The sequence below is a fragment of the Notothenia rossii genome, assembly GCF_949606895.1.
Source record: "Notothenia rossii genome assembly, chromosome: 3".
Lineage (NCBI taxonomy): Eukaryota > Metazoa > Chordata > Actinopteri > Perciformes > Nototheniidae > Notothenia > Notothenia rossii.
Genome location: NC_136901.1, coordinates 92,572,372 through 92,589,738, shown reverse-complemented (window position 1 = coordinate 92,589,738; position 17,367 = coordinate 92,572,372). Strand labels below are relative to the sequence as shown.

General features: G+C 42.6%; 1 protein-coding gene across 6 annotated transcripts in view; it reads left to right on the top strand.

The window, feature by feature from the left end:
• Positions 1-17,367, top strand: part of glra1 (glycine receptor, alpha 1) — a 171,473-nt gene that overhangs the window by 92,638 nt on the left and 61,468 nt on the right. For all 6 annotated transcript variants that reach the window (XM_079670304.1, XM_079670308.1, XM_079670303.1 and 3 more), the window contains one exon: positions 13,424-13,647. In XM_079670304.1, coding sequence (XP_079526430.1) covers positions 13,424-13,647 — 224 coding nt within the window. The remainder of the gene's footprint in view (positions 1-13,423; positions 13,648-17,367) is intronic.

Below are 17,367 nucleotides of genomic sequence, written 5' to 3'. Positions count from 1 at the left end.
AGGAGGTGGGATGAAGAGGAGGTGTGGTTAGGTCTTTGGGTTAGGGGAGCAGGCGGGCGGCAGCATGAACACCTGAAATCACAGCTGACTGCAGGAGAGCGGAGAACCATTTTGAAGTTTGGCTGCAGCTCAGTGATTGGCTGCTGGAGAATGAGGTGAATGTAATTGGTTAAAGAGAACGCCTGTGATTAGCTGATTATAAGCAGCTGCAGACTGAATGTATACCAGTCTTCCTGAAAGAACTTGCGCTGAGCTTCAACTAAATATAACAAATTGATATCGCCAAAGTCAGTGTTTAAAAGGTGTAGTTTGATTGTGAACACTGGTGTCGACACGTATGTTCATGTAATGTTCGTTAAAATGTTTGAATCTGTCGTGTGTGTGACATAGTCTAAAGATTATTTTTACTTTGACAGTTGTTAAACGTCTAATTGATCAAATAACTAAACCCAACATCCGGAGAGAAGTTTGCTTTTGTAACTGGATCTGACGTCCCACGGCGCTTCAGCTGCTGGATGAGATTATTTTGTCTTCCTCTCTCAATTCAGAGCAGATGTGCTGCCATAATGTGTGTTCCTCTGTAACCTCCTCCCTACCTGAGCATCAGGGAGGCGACAGGATGTTATGACAGGCGTGGAATCAGAGGATGGCTGCTGCTGTTTCTCTATTTTTCTGGGATTTCTTGTTGTTCGAGGGAGAAGCAGAAGAAGAATAGGCGAAGAAGGGGAAGATTGCATTCTTTCATGCGTGGTTTACCGCCTGAGTTGAATGCATGCTGAAATGAGTGTGGTGTTGTGTAAGTACAGCATTTCCTGTGCTAATGGTTTCATAGCAGCGTGGCGGTGGTGGATTGTAATTTCAGGGTTTTACTGAACAGTCTAACGGCCTTATGTCGGGATATTGAACCATGAATATGAACCCACAGACTGTAGAGGAGTCTGGCTCTTTTCCTGCACATATGTCCACGTCCTGCAGCAAGTTCCCCTCCATCCACAGCTCAGAGTGAACACAACATGTTTTAATAAGCCAGACATTATTCACAGCAATTCAAAATCATTCCCTGGAATCATTCATTTACACACACACACACACACACACACACACACACACACACACACACACACACACACACACACACACACACACACACACACACACACACACACACACACACACACACACACACACACACACACACACACACACACACACACACACACACACACACACACACACACACACACACACACACACACACACACACACACACACACCACTTCGGGGGACATTGTATTGACTTTCATGCATTTCCTGGAGACTTATCCTAACCCTAACCAACACATGCCTAACCCTAACCAAGTCTTCACCCTAACATGAATTATTCCCCTCATGGGGACCTCCATTTGTCCCCATAAGGGAGGTGAGTCCCCACACGTGACTGTGTAAACAGATGTAGGTCCCCACAAGTATAGCAATGCTAGGACACACACACACACACACTAGGGGTTTCACAACTACCAATATTTACTAGTCGACTAGTTTTTCAAAATAGTAGCCGACTAGTCGTTACGTCATAATAAAGACACACAAAGAGAGGTTTACAACTGTATTTTCTATTGGAACTCATACAGTAACATGAAACACTGCATTTTAATTTGTGTTACATGGCTGAGTAAATAACAAACACTGGACTCACCAAAATCGACAGCAAAAAACTCTTGTTTACATAAATGCCACGTAAATCCAGTGCGCAACAGCGCATTGCGCAACACTTTATTCGCTGTCCTCCACGATAACGTCCACCTTTCCATATTTTTGGTTTGAACACCAACGCATCGACATGTGAGGGAAGGAGGCTTGACCGCTTTCGGGTGACAGTGTTGCCTGCCAGGGAAAAAACCCTCTCACTCGGGGTGCTTGTGGCTGGAATAGCCAGGTAGCTCCTCGAAAGCGGGGGAAGCGGTGCACGTTTTCTGCCCACCACTCCAGTGGATTATCCATTGTGGGGATATGCGGTGTCCGCTGGCAGTAATCCCGTAGCTCATCATCCGCATCACTGTTGACCCGTGTTTTCTTGCTGCTCGTCTGCCTCTGTTCAGTGCTGACGCCGGTCCGTTGCTCACTGGTGCTAGCATTACTGCTACTGTAGTGCTAGCTGTCGGCAGCGGGTGCTTCATCTTCAGATGGTTGCGCATAGCAGATGCATTTGTATTGTACTTCAGTACAGCTGTACACAACTGACACTTCACTGTGGAGTTGGTTACATCTTCGTTGAAGTACTGCCATACATAAGAATGTCGGACGTGTTTTGGAGCATTTTGCAGCACCTCGTTTACCTCCATTTTTTTCCACGACTAGTCGACTAGGGCCTACAGCGCCGACTAGTGGTAAAGGTAGTCGACTAGTCGACTAGTCGAGTAGTTGGTGAAACCCCTAACACACACACACACACACACACACACACACACACACACACACACACACACACACACACACACACACACACACACACACACACACACACACACACACACACACACACACACACACACACACACACACACACACACACACACACACACACTTGGACTTACTACTGTCTGTTCCCCCTATATTCTGCTTTCTCTCACGCACACACGTACCACTTATGTATCTCGATGTGACAAGAACTAGACGCCACGCTGGACCATTAGTTATAAAGAACTAAAAAGTAAACATTTATTAAATACAAATATAAAATAGATGAAAATACAAAAGTACAAAATGCTAACTTATCTTACATTACTCTCGATAAGTCAATGCTAAAGCATATTGATGTGAAGTATACAGTATTCCTCCTGCACATATGTCCACGTCCTGCTGCATGTTCCCCTCCATCCACAACTCAGAGTGTAAACAAATCTTTTTTATAAACCAGAAATGATTCGCAGCAATTCAAAATCATTCATTTGCACCCTCCAATTACTCTCCCCTCATTTGAATCCTCGAACGCTGCACAGCCCATTCCCCTCTCAGTTTGGTGCACTAAATGTTCATCCATCTGAGCCGAGAGGAGCCTCTGAGCCGTGAAGACAAGGCTTTATGGACCGAAAGACATCTGCAAGCTGACCAGCTTTTCAATCCATTGTTTCATGATGGCCTTTCAAGGCATGACGAGCAGGAAATACTCTGCAGCAAGTATTTAAAGGACTCTTTAAAGTACAGACACTACATACTGATATACACCTGAACATCAGCAGGAGAGGACTCTTTAAAGTAGAGACACTACATACTGATATACACCTGAACACCAGCAGGAGAGGACTCTTTAAAGTAGAGACACTACATACTAATATACACCTGAACATCAGCAGGAGAGGACTCTTTAAAGTAGAGACACTACATACTGATATACACCTGAACATCAGCAGGAGAGGACTCTTTAAAGTAGAGACACTACACACTGATATACACCTGAACATCAGCAGGAGAGGACTCTTTAAAGTAGAGAGACTACATACTGATATACACCTTGAACATCAGCAGGAGAGGACTCTTTAAAGTAGAGACACTACATACTGATATACACCTGAACATCAGCAGGAGAGGACTCTTTAAAGTAGAGACACTACATACTGATATACACCTGAACATCAGCAGGAGAGGACTGTTTAAAGTAGAGACACTACACACTGATATACACCTGAACATCAGCAGGAGAGGACTCTTTAAAGTAGAGAGACTACATACTGATATACACCTTGAACATCAGCAGGAGAGGACTCTTTAAAGTAGAGACACTACATACTGATATACACCTAAACATCAGCAGGAGAGAACTCTTTAAAGTAGAGACACTACATACTGATATACACCTGAACATCAGCAGGAGAGGACTCTTTAAAGTAGAGACTCTACATACTGATATACACCTGAACACCAGCAGGAGAGGACTCTTTAAAGTAGAGACACTACATACTGATATACACCTGAACATCAGCAGGAGAGGACTCTTTAAAGACATGTCTTAAAGGAGCCCTGTAGAATAAAGAGCTGGTGCTAAAGTTCAGCATCATCACAACATTAGCTGTGTGTAGAAGTCAGAGTTGTGTGACCACTGAATTCATAATTCAATTTGTCTTTAGCGATGGCGTAAAGGCCATTTCCTCTCGACTTTTGCCCTTTTCCGAGCTGGTGCTGAACCGCAGGCGGCTTTATGACTGATGTGGTCTCCTTCCTCTCCTCTATGTTCCCTCTCTCCCTCCATCGACACACGCTCTCCTCATCTCGGCGCCATTTCAGGTTATTTATCATATTCTGGTGCAGAAGAAAAAGACGACTCCTTCTTGAAAGGGCAAGCTCATTTGTTTCATGTGAGATATTCCACGTAATAAACAGTGATAAACGGCGAAAGGGTCTCACGGAGGAGGCTGATTGCCATGTGACTGTATCACACACACACACACACACACACCCACACCCACACACCCACACACCCACACCCACACCCACACACACACACACACACACACACACACACACACACACACACACACACACACACACACACACACACACACACACACACACACACACACACACACTTTAAATGCCACCTGCTGGGCTGCTGGCCGTGCCTCTTCTCTCTCGGCTACGCCTCGCAGTTTAATGATGGCTGCAGCCGGGACGAAGTGGCCCAGCTCCATATTCTGAGAATAATTGACAATTAAGGGGATGGAGAGGCGAGCTAAATGCCACCCCGCCCTGAATGAGGACACTCCATCTCTGATTGTGAAACAGGCGCTGGATGAAATACATTACAGCTCTGAGGGTGCAACAGTTAATATCTGCTACCTCGATCGATTCTTAATTCAAACCCTGACCTTAACCTTATGCTCGCGTTAACCCTGAAAACAACCGTTAGAGGAGATGGTCGGTTCGCGGGAAAATTACACGAATAAGCTTCGTTTCTTTGAGAGCTATTACTTCTCGTGGCCATGAGGTGCAAACGTGCTACGACGGCCAAAAACACTTCCAGTAGGACAGATCTGCAATAATATCAGTGTTTTTAAGTAACATTTTTACAATCAATTAACTCATAATGTATTTTATTCACCAAGAAGCACACAAACAGCACATGTATTCCATGTCTTTCTGAAGGCACCTTGTCATCTGTTGCTATATATAACATTGCATGTGCTATGTCCTAAAATATAGACATTTATTTGCAAAATGTAGGTTATGGAGGTTTGTTCTCACCAGACAAATGACACCATAAGTGTTTTCTTGGGAGTAAATACTGACGTTACAATTTAAAAGTTAAAATTACTACATCTTCTAGTTTTTCTTTTTCTATTTAAGCTATTTTTTTTTTGTTAAAACAACTAATAGTGTGTTTTTTTCCCCCATAAATGTACACTATTTACTATACGTAAACGTTGCAAATTTCCCCTCTGTGGGCCTAACAAAGGTATTCTGATTCTGAGCAGTATACTTATTGCATTTAATTGAAATTGGTATCTAAAACATTCAATGTCTTGCGCCCTGAACCAGATATCTGTATACATTCTGTCAGCGCAGGCAGCTCTTCAAGTGTGATTCTTTAAAATATTTGAAACCTAAAATTGGTACTGGAACTGGTTCTTGTAAAGCTAGGTGCAGGGTTACGTGTTAAAACTCTCCCAGTCAGACCTGCAGGCGCTGTATTGATCCCTCAGTTCAACAGCAGAGGTTTAAAAGTCTCCTGGTGGAGGTTCGTCGAAACGCTGCAGGGTTTAACCCCCGGTCGGATCAGACACCAGCTGGAGGAAACCTTTTAAAAAAACCAGACTCTGAATCTTTGATTTGAATCAGTAAAGCAAAGAGCAGCGGCTTTCCCTGAGTCAAAAGTCGAACATTTGACTCGAGTCTTTCAGTAGAAGACAAACTGTATCAGGATGTAATGCTACAGAGGCTTTTTAGTTTGAAGTATGGACAGTGGATATGTCCGAATTTGTTTCTTTAATTTGTTGAGACGTGATTGTCACCATCTTAGTTTTCTGTCACGGTTTTTGTTTGTTCTGTCTTGTCATGGTTTTATTTTGCTATTCTGTTCTCCCTGTGTCTTGTCTTCCTCCCTGTCGTTAGTTTCCCTGGTGTGTCTGATTGTCTGATTGTGTTCACCTGTTGCCCTTGTGTTTCTCCTTCCCTGCCCGGCTGTTTCTCGTCTCGTGATTACCCCTCCCTGTATTTAGTCTCTTCCTGTGTTCAGTGTTGGTTCGTTATTTGTCGTTCACGGCCCCCTTCATGTTGGTCACAGTCACCTTTGTTTGGATGCTACCTCGTACCTGTTCTTGGATTCTTGTTTTTGTTCAGCTTTTGTTAAATAAAGCTCGCCTTTTGTTTCCTTTTGAAACCTGCTCCCTCCTCGATCTGCATGTGGGTCCTGTTTGTCCCCAACCCTGAAAGTGATTGTATTTTGTTTGTTTTGCTTTGTCTTTATTTATTTGTTTCTGACTTGCTGTTTGTCGGAGACCCCTTGAAAACAAGATGGTTCCTCTTATCCTAAACTAATACAATTTCAATATATAAACGTTTGCCTGATATTGCTTGATTCAGGACCACATAATGTATTAATTTAACTTTTGATTTGGTGGGACTAAGGGCTACTTGGGTTGCAAACGTGTTTAGGATTAATGAGTATTTTCTGATTTACAAAATTATTATTTTTCTGGAAAATCAAAAAAAAAAAGTCTGGATTTTGACAACATTTTGAATTCTGACTTTTTTCTCAGAAGTGAAAAAATATTCACTTTTGGTCAGATAAAAATAAAAAATGCACATGTGACCCTCATAGTCCTCCTCCACATGTATCAGTGGTCAGAACCAGGGATTTCTTAATATTAGATAATGGAGCATGACTTTAAGTAAACAGTTTAGCTAGATTCCCGTGTTGAGCATTTTCATGAATTCTTTATCACGAGTTATTTTTGTTTTGTTTTTAATTGTATTACTTGTACATTTCAGTCTTCCTCTTAAGACGGTTCTGTAAAAGGTTCACAAACAGCATCAATGATACCATCCCTTGTAAAATACTGAGTACAGAAGATCTGCCCATCAACCACAAACAATGTTGTTTTGTATCTGGTTGTTTCAATTCTTGTTCTGAAGGTGATTGTTCTGAGACACAAAGGGAAAGGCTTTGGTCTTTGAGCCTTAGAAATCCCTCCTACTCAAATCAAAAACAACCAGCAGAAGCACTCGTTATTATCTCTTCTTTGTAGGCTTTTGTGAATGTCTTTGAAAAACGACAGTCTTCTATCTCCTGTTCATCAATCCCTGTGTCTGTCGACTCGCTGTATCTCTCCATCTCGCTGTAAGACTAAAGAGAGAGCAGCAGCTCAGTGACCTTCAGATCTGTAGCAGGGTAACTCTGCTCATCCATCTATCTGTCTCTGTACCCAACTACTGTACTTCTACGACTGTTACTACTGTCTGGAAGAAAAGTAACGCTGGAAAGCCAAACTACAAGCGTACACAACCCTAACGGCCCGTCTACACTACAGGCATCGAAAAATGCTTTCAACGCTTCGCCCATTCACTTGAATGGGGTGACGTAGAAGATTTTTAATCTTCGCCGAACTGCATTGTGGGGAGCATGGCATGGCTTTGCAAGCATCACGAGCATCTATCGGCAATGTTCAACTTTTGAGGCTCGATGCTTGGCATCAGCCAATCAAATCCCGTTTATGCAAATCCCGCCAGTGCAAGCTCAGCCAATCAAACCGCGTGCAAGCTGGGAGAGCCAGACCGCAGTTCATTTCCTCATATTCCAAACGAGATATTAAGGTAGCAAATCACCCGGTTCTTTACGACCAGAACTATTTACCGGGATACAAACCGGAGGAACCAGGCATGGAGGGAGGTGGCAGAGACAGTGGGTGAAACTGGTAGGTTTTCGCCTGTTTGGGGATTTTATATCCAGTTTACTTCGTTTTAACATTGCTATTGCTTTGTATGTCGGGGGCGGGAGATTCATGTGATTGGTTGTTGGTCGCGTTGCTCGCAAAAAATCGCCAAGCTTCAGACACGCCCAGCTTCAAGATTTGTTGATGCCTGTAGTGTAGATGGGCCGTAACCCTAGGCTTCCAAAAACGAGTTCAGAAATAATAATAATAATAATAATGAACTTTATTGAATTAGCACCTTTCATAATTGACGCAGCCCAAATTGCTTTACAAAGTATGACAGAAAATGACAATAACAAGTGAGGAACATAATAAAAAAACAAGGTATACGTTCTGTAGAGCGAGTTGAAAATGTTTAAGCTTTTCAGGAATACGCCCGTGAAGTACAAGCTTGATTTGGCCGGGTTTTTCTTCAGACTACCGGCTTCTGGAAAGTTCTCCTTTTGGGTGGTTCTAGACTTGTTCTTGGGAGAAAAATAACTCTGACAAACTACAAGCATACACAACCCTAACCCTAAGCGTCCAAAAACAAGTTAAGAAATAAGAGTAGAGTTACGTTAGCTCTGCTGTACTTGTAAATGATTGAGTGTTTCCAATTGTCTCCAATGAGGTGTAAGCAAATGTTGCTGCAGGAGGCCGCCTCGAGAAAAAACGTTGCACCCAAAGTCTTTCTTCTGAGCACTCGGTCGTTTTTGTAGAGCGAGTTGGAAATATTTGAACTTTTCAGGAATACGCCCGTGAAGTACAAGCTTGATTTGGCTGTTTGTTTCAGACAGAAACTGACATAACAAAGACAGTGGAGTTCATTTGTTTAATAAGATTGGACGGCAGACAGTGAGTTGTGCAGATGGTTTTACTTTTATCGTCGTACGCAGTGGTGTAGTGGGGATTTTTTTACTGGGGGGACGCTATTTTAATTAGGTCATCCCAAACAATGCCACACAAGTGCGCACGCGTGCAGTGCACTCACATAACGGGCAGACAGGTCCACAGAAACTACCGGTATGCTTAGTCCTACTTTAGTTACTCTACTGCAAAAAGCAGACAGCGCTGCGCTCAACACACACAGACTCAAAACCATGGACACACTGGCACATAAGTTACATAAACAATGTATAGGTCTAAAATGCATAAGCTACAGTATTGCAACTAAGCAGACAGCTCTCTCTCTCTCTCTCTCTTTCAAAATATATTTAAAACTCATAACAAACAAACAAAATTCCCAAAGTTGTCCTGAAATTAACTTATTAAATAAAAGAAACGAAAAATATAGCCTATTTATGCAAACAACATTGAATCTGGACTTGAAATTATTCTGATTAGGCCTAGCCTACATTGCAAATAAGCAGACAGCGCTGCTTTTCACACACACACACACACACACACACACACACACACACACACACACACACACACACACACACACACACACACACACACACACACACACACACACACACACACACACACACACACACACACACACACACACACACACACACACACACCTTGCGTTTTGAAGACTGATAAATCCGAAATGGATGAACAAACTTTACAGCCCAGTTTCCCAGCTTTGCAGTCTATCCACGGGTATGCCTCTTGTTTCCTCCGCCACATCTCCTCCGCCCATACCTCTGGGAAAGGTGAGCTTGAGCTAGCCAGGGGAACGTTGCTAGCGCAGCTAACGTTAGCGTTAGTGCTAGCATTGTCCACGTCTTTAGGCGGCTCTTGTGATGATGTAGTACTAGTCTAGTAGCAGCTTCACTTGTAGCTTCGGTGCTGCTAGCCTCTTTCCTCTTCTGAATTATATTCTTTTTAGAAAAGAAGTCAAGTATAAAATGTTTGCCTGCCATTACAGAGCTTTTTCGTTAGCGTTCTTGAGAGAAAGAGCTGCCGCAAAATCATTGACACACCCCCAGCTCGCCGCGGGGTCACGAGCGTGAATCATCATTTTTTAAGGAAATCGTTTTTATTTTTTATTATAATTAATGTGAAATGTATTATGTTTTTGTCATTATTACAACAAATACACACTTGCAATTGATAACACTGGCAATGATTTTATATTTATTAGACTATTAAAAAAACAATATAGTATAGTAGCACACATACATACCAACATATAGATAGAGGTGGGCTGTGGTGGGCTGTCATGATATCGTTTGTCATATATTGATATCGTCATACAAACGTTTTAAAAAGCACAGGCTCTGTCGGATGAGATGCTACGTGGCTCTAGGAGGTCAAAATAATCTCAGATGCGTCTCGAGGCCACAGCTCGTCCAGATCAGTGAAATCTCTCTTCCATTCACATAAAGCAGAAAATGACATATGGACGAAGACCCATAAAAACCTGCTCATCCAACCGCAAAGTCCCGTCCATCGCTCCTTCTGTATCCACCACCCTCCCTTCCTCCATGTCGAGTCACAGCTTCTTGATTCAGCCTCGATTAGACTCTCTTCGTCCCTTTCCTTTATCTTTAGCCCTGATAACACTCATCTCTCTGCAGCTACCTCCTGTTCATGTGTTTTCTGGGATCTATGCTTTATGACTTCTGCCGAATCAATATTCCTCCAATCGCCTCGTCTGCTTCGGAGAGACTTTGGAGCTCAAGAGAGCGCAGCTTATAATTGGATATGTTGTAACGGCTCATATTGAATTAGAAAAATGTGCATATTAGATTATAGTTTTATTGTCAAAGGATTATTTCATTACATTTTCGATAACATCTTCAAATGGTAATGTACGCAAGAAAACTTGGCCTTAACAAATATATAGATTGCCTGTAGACGTTAATACCTGCTTGTTTTTGGGGTACAGCCATTTGGGTTTGTCCTAGTAAAGTAAGTTAGTAATTCCTCTTAGGTTGGCAGTTGTTATTGGTCACTTAACTAATATTTGTTTTGTTTTTAATAATGATTTATGGACGATGAAGGCTTTTCTAAATTATTGAAAATAGAGTCAGTGTTTCTCTTGCGTTCAAAGTCCATTGAGTGACCTTTGGTTTAAAGAAAACTGCAGTGCACTGCAAAAACCGTTATGACATCATAAAGTGGCCAAAATCTGATCAGCTCATTTTCAGAAATGGATCAAAAAGAGAGAGAATCTTTGTTCCTGAAACTTTCAGAGTCTCTTTCCACATGTTGATGTAGAAGAGACATGAAGAAGAGGGGACACATGTTGATGTAGAAGAGACATGAAGAAGAGGGGACACATGTTGATGTAGGAGAGACATGAAGAAGAGGGGACACATGTTGATGTAGAAGAGACATGAAGAAGAGGGGACACATGTTGATGTAGGAGAGACATGAAGAAGAGGGGACACATGTTGATGTAGAAGAGACATGAAGAAGAGGGGACACATGTTGATGTAGAAGAGACGTGAAGAAGAGGGGACACATGTTGATGTAGAAGAGACATGAAGAAGAGGGGACACATGTTGATGTAGAAGAGACATGAAGAAGAGGGGACACATGTTGATGTAGAAGAGACATGAGGAAGAGGGGACACATGTTGATGTAGGAGAGACATGAAGAAGAGGGGACACATGTTGATGTAGAAGAGACATGGAGAAGAGGGGACACATGTTGATGTAGAAGAGACATGAAGAAGAGGGGACACTTGTTGATGTAGAAGAGACATGAAGAAGAGGGGACACATGTTGATGTAGAAGAGACATGAGGAAGAGGGGACACATGTTGATGTAGAAGAGACATGAGGAAGAGGGGACACATGTTGATGTAGAAGAGACATGGAGAAGAGGGGACACATGTTGATGTAGAAGAGACATGAAGAAGAGGGGACACTTGTTGATGTAGAAGAGACATGAAGAAGAGGGGACACATGTTGATTTAGAAGAGACATGAAGAAGAGGGGACACATGTTGATGTAGGAGAGACATGAAGAAGAGGGGACACATGTTGATGTAGAAGAGACATGAAGAAGAGGGGACACATGTTGATGTAGGAGAGACATGAAGAAGAGGGGACACATGTTGATGTAGAAGAGACATGAAGAAGAGGGGACACATGTTGATGTAGAAGAGACGTGAAGAAGAGGGGACACATGTTGATGTAGAAGAGACATGAAGAAGAGGGGACACATGTTGATGTAGAAGAGACATGAAGAAGAGGGGACACATGTTGATGTAGAAGAGACATGAGGAAGAGGGGACACATGTTGATGTAGGAGAGACATGAAGAAGAGGGGACACATGTTGATGTAGAAGAGACATGGAGAAGAGGGGACACATGTTGATGTAGAAGAGACATGAAGAAGAGGGGACACTTGTTGATGTAGAAGAGACATGAAGAAGAGGGGACACATGTTGATGTAGAAGAGACATGAAAAAGAGGGGACACATGTTGATGTAGAAGAGACATGAAGAAGAGGGGACACATGTTGATGTAGGAGAGACATGAAGAAGAGGGGACACATGTTGATGTAGAAGAGACATGAAGAAGAGGGGACACATGTTGATGTAGGAGAGACATGAAGAAGAGGGGACACATGTTGATGTAGAAGAGACATGAAGAAGAGGGGACACATGTTGATGTAGAAGAGACGTGAAGAAGAGGGGACACATGTTGATGTAGAAGAGACATGAAGAAGAGGGGACACATGTTGATGTAGAAGAGACATGAAGAAGAGGGGACACATGTTGATGTAGAAGAGACATGAGGAAGAGGGGACACATGTTGATGTAGAAGAGACATGAAGAAGAGGGGACACTTGTTGATGTAGAAGAGACATGAAGAAGAGGGGACACATGTTGATGTAGAAGAGACATGAGGAAGAGGGGACACATGTTGATGTAGAAGAGACATGAGGAAGAGGGGACACATGTTGATGTAGAAGAGACATGGAGAAGAGGGGACACATGTTGATGTAGAAGAGACATGAAGAAGAGGGGACACTTGTTGATGTAGAAGAGACATGAAGAAGAGGGGACACATGTTGATTTAGAAGAGACATGGAGAAGAGGGGACACATGTTGATGTAGAAGAGACATGGAGAAGAGGGAACACATGTTGATGTAGAGAGACATGAAGAAGAGGGGACAAATTTTGATGTAGAAGAGACATGAAGAAGAGGGGACACATGTTGATGTAGAAGAGACATGAAGAAGAGGGGACACATGTTGATGTAGAAGAGACATGAAGAAGAGGGGACACATGTTGATGTAGAAGAGACATGAACAAGAGGGGACACATGTTGATGTAGAAGAGACATGGAGAAGAGGGGACACATGTTGATGTAGAAGAGACATGAAGAAGAGGGGACACATGTTGATGTAGAAGAGACATGAAGAAGAGGGGACACATGTTGATGTAGAAGAGACATGAAGAAGAGGGGACACATGCTGATGTAGAAGAGACATGAAGAAGTGGATTTTGCATAATGGGGGACATTTTAAATATAGTAGAAACGGATAAGATAGAGAACAGGTGCAGTTTTCCTTCTCTAACACCTTGATGTATTTCCTCTCTCCTCTCAGGACTACAGAGTGAACATCTTCTTGCGGCAGCAGTGGAACGACCCTCGCCTGGCGTACAGCGAGTACCCCGACGACTCGCTGGACCTCGACCCCTCTATGTTGGACTCCATCTGGAAACCTGACTTGTTCTTCGCCAACGAGAAGGGGGCCAACTTCCACGAGGTCACCACCGACAACAAGCTGCTGCGCATATCTAAAAACGGCAACGTGCTCTACAGCATACGGTGAGTGGAGGTTTTACGTTTAAGAATTTTTTTTATCTTTTATGATATCCAGACTAATTTGTTAAAGCTGTACAAATATAATTTAACTTTTAGAAGTTGTAAAAGACAGAGTACATTATTACTCAGGAAATGTAGAGGGCAAGTGGAGAAAACGTGAAACTGTGAAAAAGGTATCTAACACGCAGACTAATTACCGTAATTTTCGGACTATAAGCCGCGCCTTTTTCCCATTTTTAGACGCTGCGGCTTATATAACGGTGCGGCTAATCTATGGATTTGTACATCTAACGGCCACTAGGGGATCTCCTAAATCTATGGATTTTACAGGTTACAGTCCACCACCTTTAACTTTATGGGCTCTATGGCCGGTCCGCGCCCCCCACCTTTAAGCGGCGGGCTCCAGCAGGAAAAGCTGGAGGCCGGAAAAGAGTGAGACAGGTAGCGCGCAAAAGTAAAAGTGGAACCGAGAGTGGTACGAGAGACAGAACGAGAGCAAGACAGACAGACATTACGAGAGCGAGACAGTTTGTCCCCGTACCACTGGTTGAAAACCACTGCTGTAGATCACTGCCGGTACGTGCGCTGGGAGCGCACCGTTGAAGTTTGAAAGTTGAAAAGTTTGTGTGTCTGAAACGCTATGTGATACAGTACAGTTTACACAGCACATGTTCTGTAGCTACTATTGCACTAAATGCTAACACTTGAATACGTTATGCAAATATGCAACTTGTTTGTTGAAATGTTAATAAATGGGAGCTTCCTCAAACAGCCATCTCTTTCCCGACAATCCCCTCTGTGCACGAACCCTTACATATGGTAATGAAACATTAAAACACCTGCGGCTTATAGTCCAGTGCGGCTTATATATGTACACATCATTCAATTTAGCTGCTGCGGCTTATATTCAGGTGAGCCTTATAGTCCGGAAATTACGGTAGTTAAAAGTGCAACAATAGGATATCATCTCAAGACAGAGAACATGATCATTTGGGGACTGTAGACGGCAATTGGAGAAAATGGGAGGTTTAACATCGCAACTAAGACGATTAGCCCAATTATTACAATTATGGCTTCAGAATGGAGCTTTTTGTTCTAATATCCAGACTCATTTGTTAAAAGTGCAACAATATCATTAACTTTTATGAGTTTTAAAAGACAGAGTACATTATGACTTGGGAACTGCAGACGGCAATTGGAGAAAATGTCATGTCACAAAAAAAAAAACACCATTATTAGAAGGATTGCTGCAGGAGGAAGTATCTTGCTAGTATCCAGACTAATTAATTAAACACGCAGAAATATAATTCACTTTCCCAGTTTTAAAAAGACAGTGAGGGGAGAAAATATCTGTGAAAAAAAGACTGATGGCTGCAAGATGTAGTATTTCGCTAATATCTTAATATCTAGACTCAATCAATCAATAGATGAATAGTGCAACATTATAATTGTAGTACAGTGTTACTCAGGAAAAGTAGACGGCGAGTGGAGAAAATGGGAGTCTTTATATCGCCTATGAAAAATAGCCCAATTATTAAAGTGATTGCTGCAGGATGGAGAAACTTGCTAATATCCAGACTAATTTGTTAAAAGTGCAACCATATAATTAACTTCGAGCGGTCGTACAAGATGAGTGGAGAAAAAGATTTTTGCAATACAACTGTGGACAAAAAAGGCTCATTATTAAAAAGATTGCTGCAGAATGGAGTATCTTGCTAATATCCAAACGAATTCATTAAAAGTGTAACAATAAAACTCTAACAGCGGGAAAAGCCACATTAGCACTGATGGAGAGTAAAGATCATTTAAAAGAGATTTAACAGTAATAGCAAAGTGTGGGGTCGCAGCAGGAGAGGAAATGGAGAAAGTCCGGAGGTTATATTGAAACAACCAGACCTTCATCTTGTGCTTTGGAGTGCTCTTATGGAGCGGTGCAGGGATGACGTATTTACCAGGAAGTAAGCTGCTGGTTCCCTCGGCAAAAAGCTACGGGATTTCTCCATAGGAGTTATATAAGAGATAATAAGATCTGTGGAAACGAGCCTGTTTGATGAATGCACGTTTTGTTCAGTCGGATAATCTCCACATGTCTACCCTACTTTTATAATGTTCAAATCATAAATCTGATGGCCAGAAGCAAAATGCTAACCATATGCTATAAATGAACTACAGCAGGGTCGCTGCTTCAACGTCACGCCAACTTAAGATCCATATTCCAACACACAGATTCTAAATGGTACGAGTTGAAGCGTTTGTTTGAACAGTCTGCAGGAGGCAGGTACTTGCTTTCAAGCAGAACAGAAACAAACTTAGAGGAGTGTTTACGTGTTCGGCATAATGACGTACAACGACCTCCACGACTTCTGTAGTCCTATTCAGCCACTTGGTAACAACCATCGTTTCTCAGACACGTCAACTCTTCAGAAATCACCAGTGGGGTCACTGCTGATGGATTTAATGTCCTTGAACAAAACGTGATCCGTCTCTTCACTGTGTCTCAACCACAGACTTTATTTCCAGCTATTTTCCTAAATCTTATGGAGAGATCCCATTGGCTCTGAGACGAGGGAACAGGAAGTGGTGAAATGCTGACTCACTTCCTGGTTTTAGGACTCGTCACTGTACCACTCTGTTGCGTCAAAGTTTGACGTTTTTATTTCCTCCAGAGCACTACTTCCTCTCTTTTTTCATATCCCATTCAAGGCTAATATCCAGACTCATTTGTTAAAGGTGCAACAATATAATATAACTTTTAGAAGTTGTAAAAGACAGAGTACATTATTACTCAGGAACTGTAGACGGCAAGTGGAGAAAGCGTTTGGTTCTATGCTTTAAAAAAAAGCCTCATTAGAATCTGTGAGCAGAGAGTCTGGAGGTTGTATTGAAACAATCAGTTATGAAACATGAAACTCTGATGAAAGATAGAAAATGACCGGTCTGACTTCCTGTTTATTGCATCCCAAAGACCTTCGTCTTGTGCTTTGGAGTGTGCTCTTATTGCGCCAAAGTTGGACGTTTTTATTTCCTCCAGAGCACTACTTCCTCTCTTTTTTCATATCTCTGAGACATCCCATTCAAGGCTCTCAGAGTTATAGCCGCCTTCAGCCGGCAAACCTTTTAGCCGCGGCCGCCGCCTCCTCCCCCTCTTCTTCTTTTATTGCCTCTGCTCAGGGGCGAATGAGAAAGAGACGCGGGAGCCATGGAAATCTACTCAGCTTGTTGGTATTCCTGCAGCGAATCTAATCCGTTATCAACCTCACCTTCATGTCCAGCAGCACGAGGAGGAGGAGGAGGAGGAGGAGGAGGAGTGAGATTGATCCTTTATACATTTCTCCAGAAAAGGGGTGAACCCTCTGCCTCTTTCATTCGTTAAACTTGACAACATCAGAGCGAACCCCTCGTTGATCAGCTTGATCTCGGAGACGACAGAAAGCTCGGGATATAAACCGTCCCGAGGGAAGACGGAGAAAGTGGGCTCTTGTAAATTATGTTTACTCTGCTTTTTTATGTTTATCGCTCAACGTTGGAGCAGAGCGAAGAGGAGACCGATGGCGACTCCGAGATGAAAGTGAACTCTGTGAGATTGGAAAACTAAATTCACATGTAGTCAAATCTCCGGATGTTCTTCAGAAGAAGTGGGAGGGATCCATCTGAGCTGAAATGTGGTCCCAAGTGTGCATACAGGGTGCTGCTTCAAAAAGAACATCCATCAAACTGTAATTT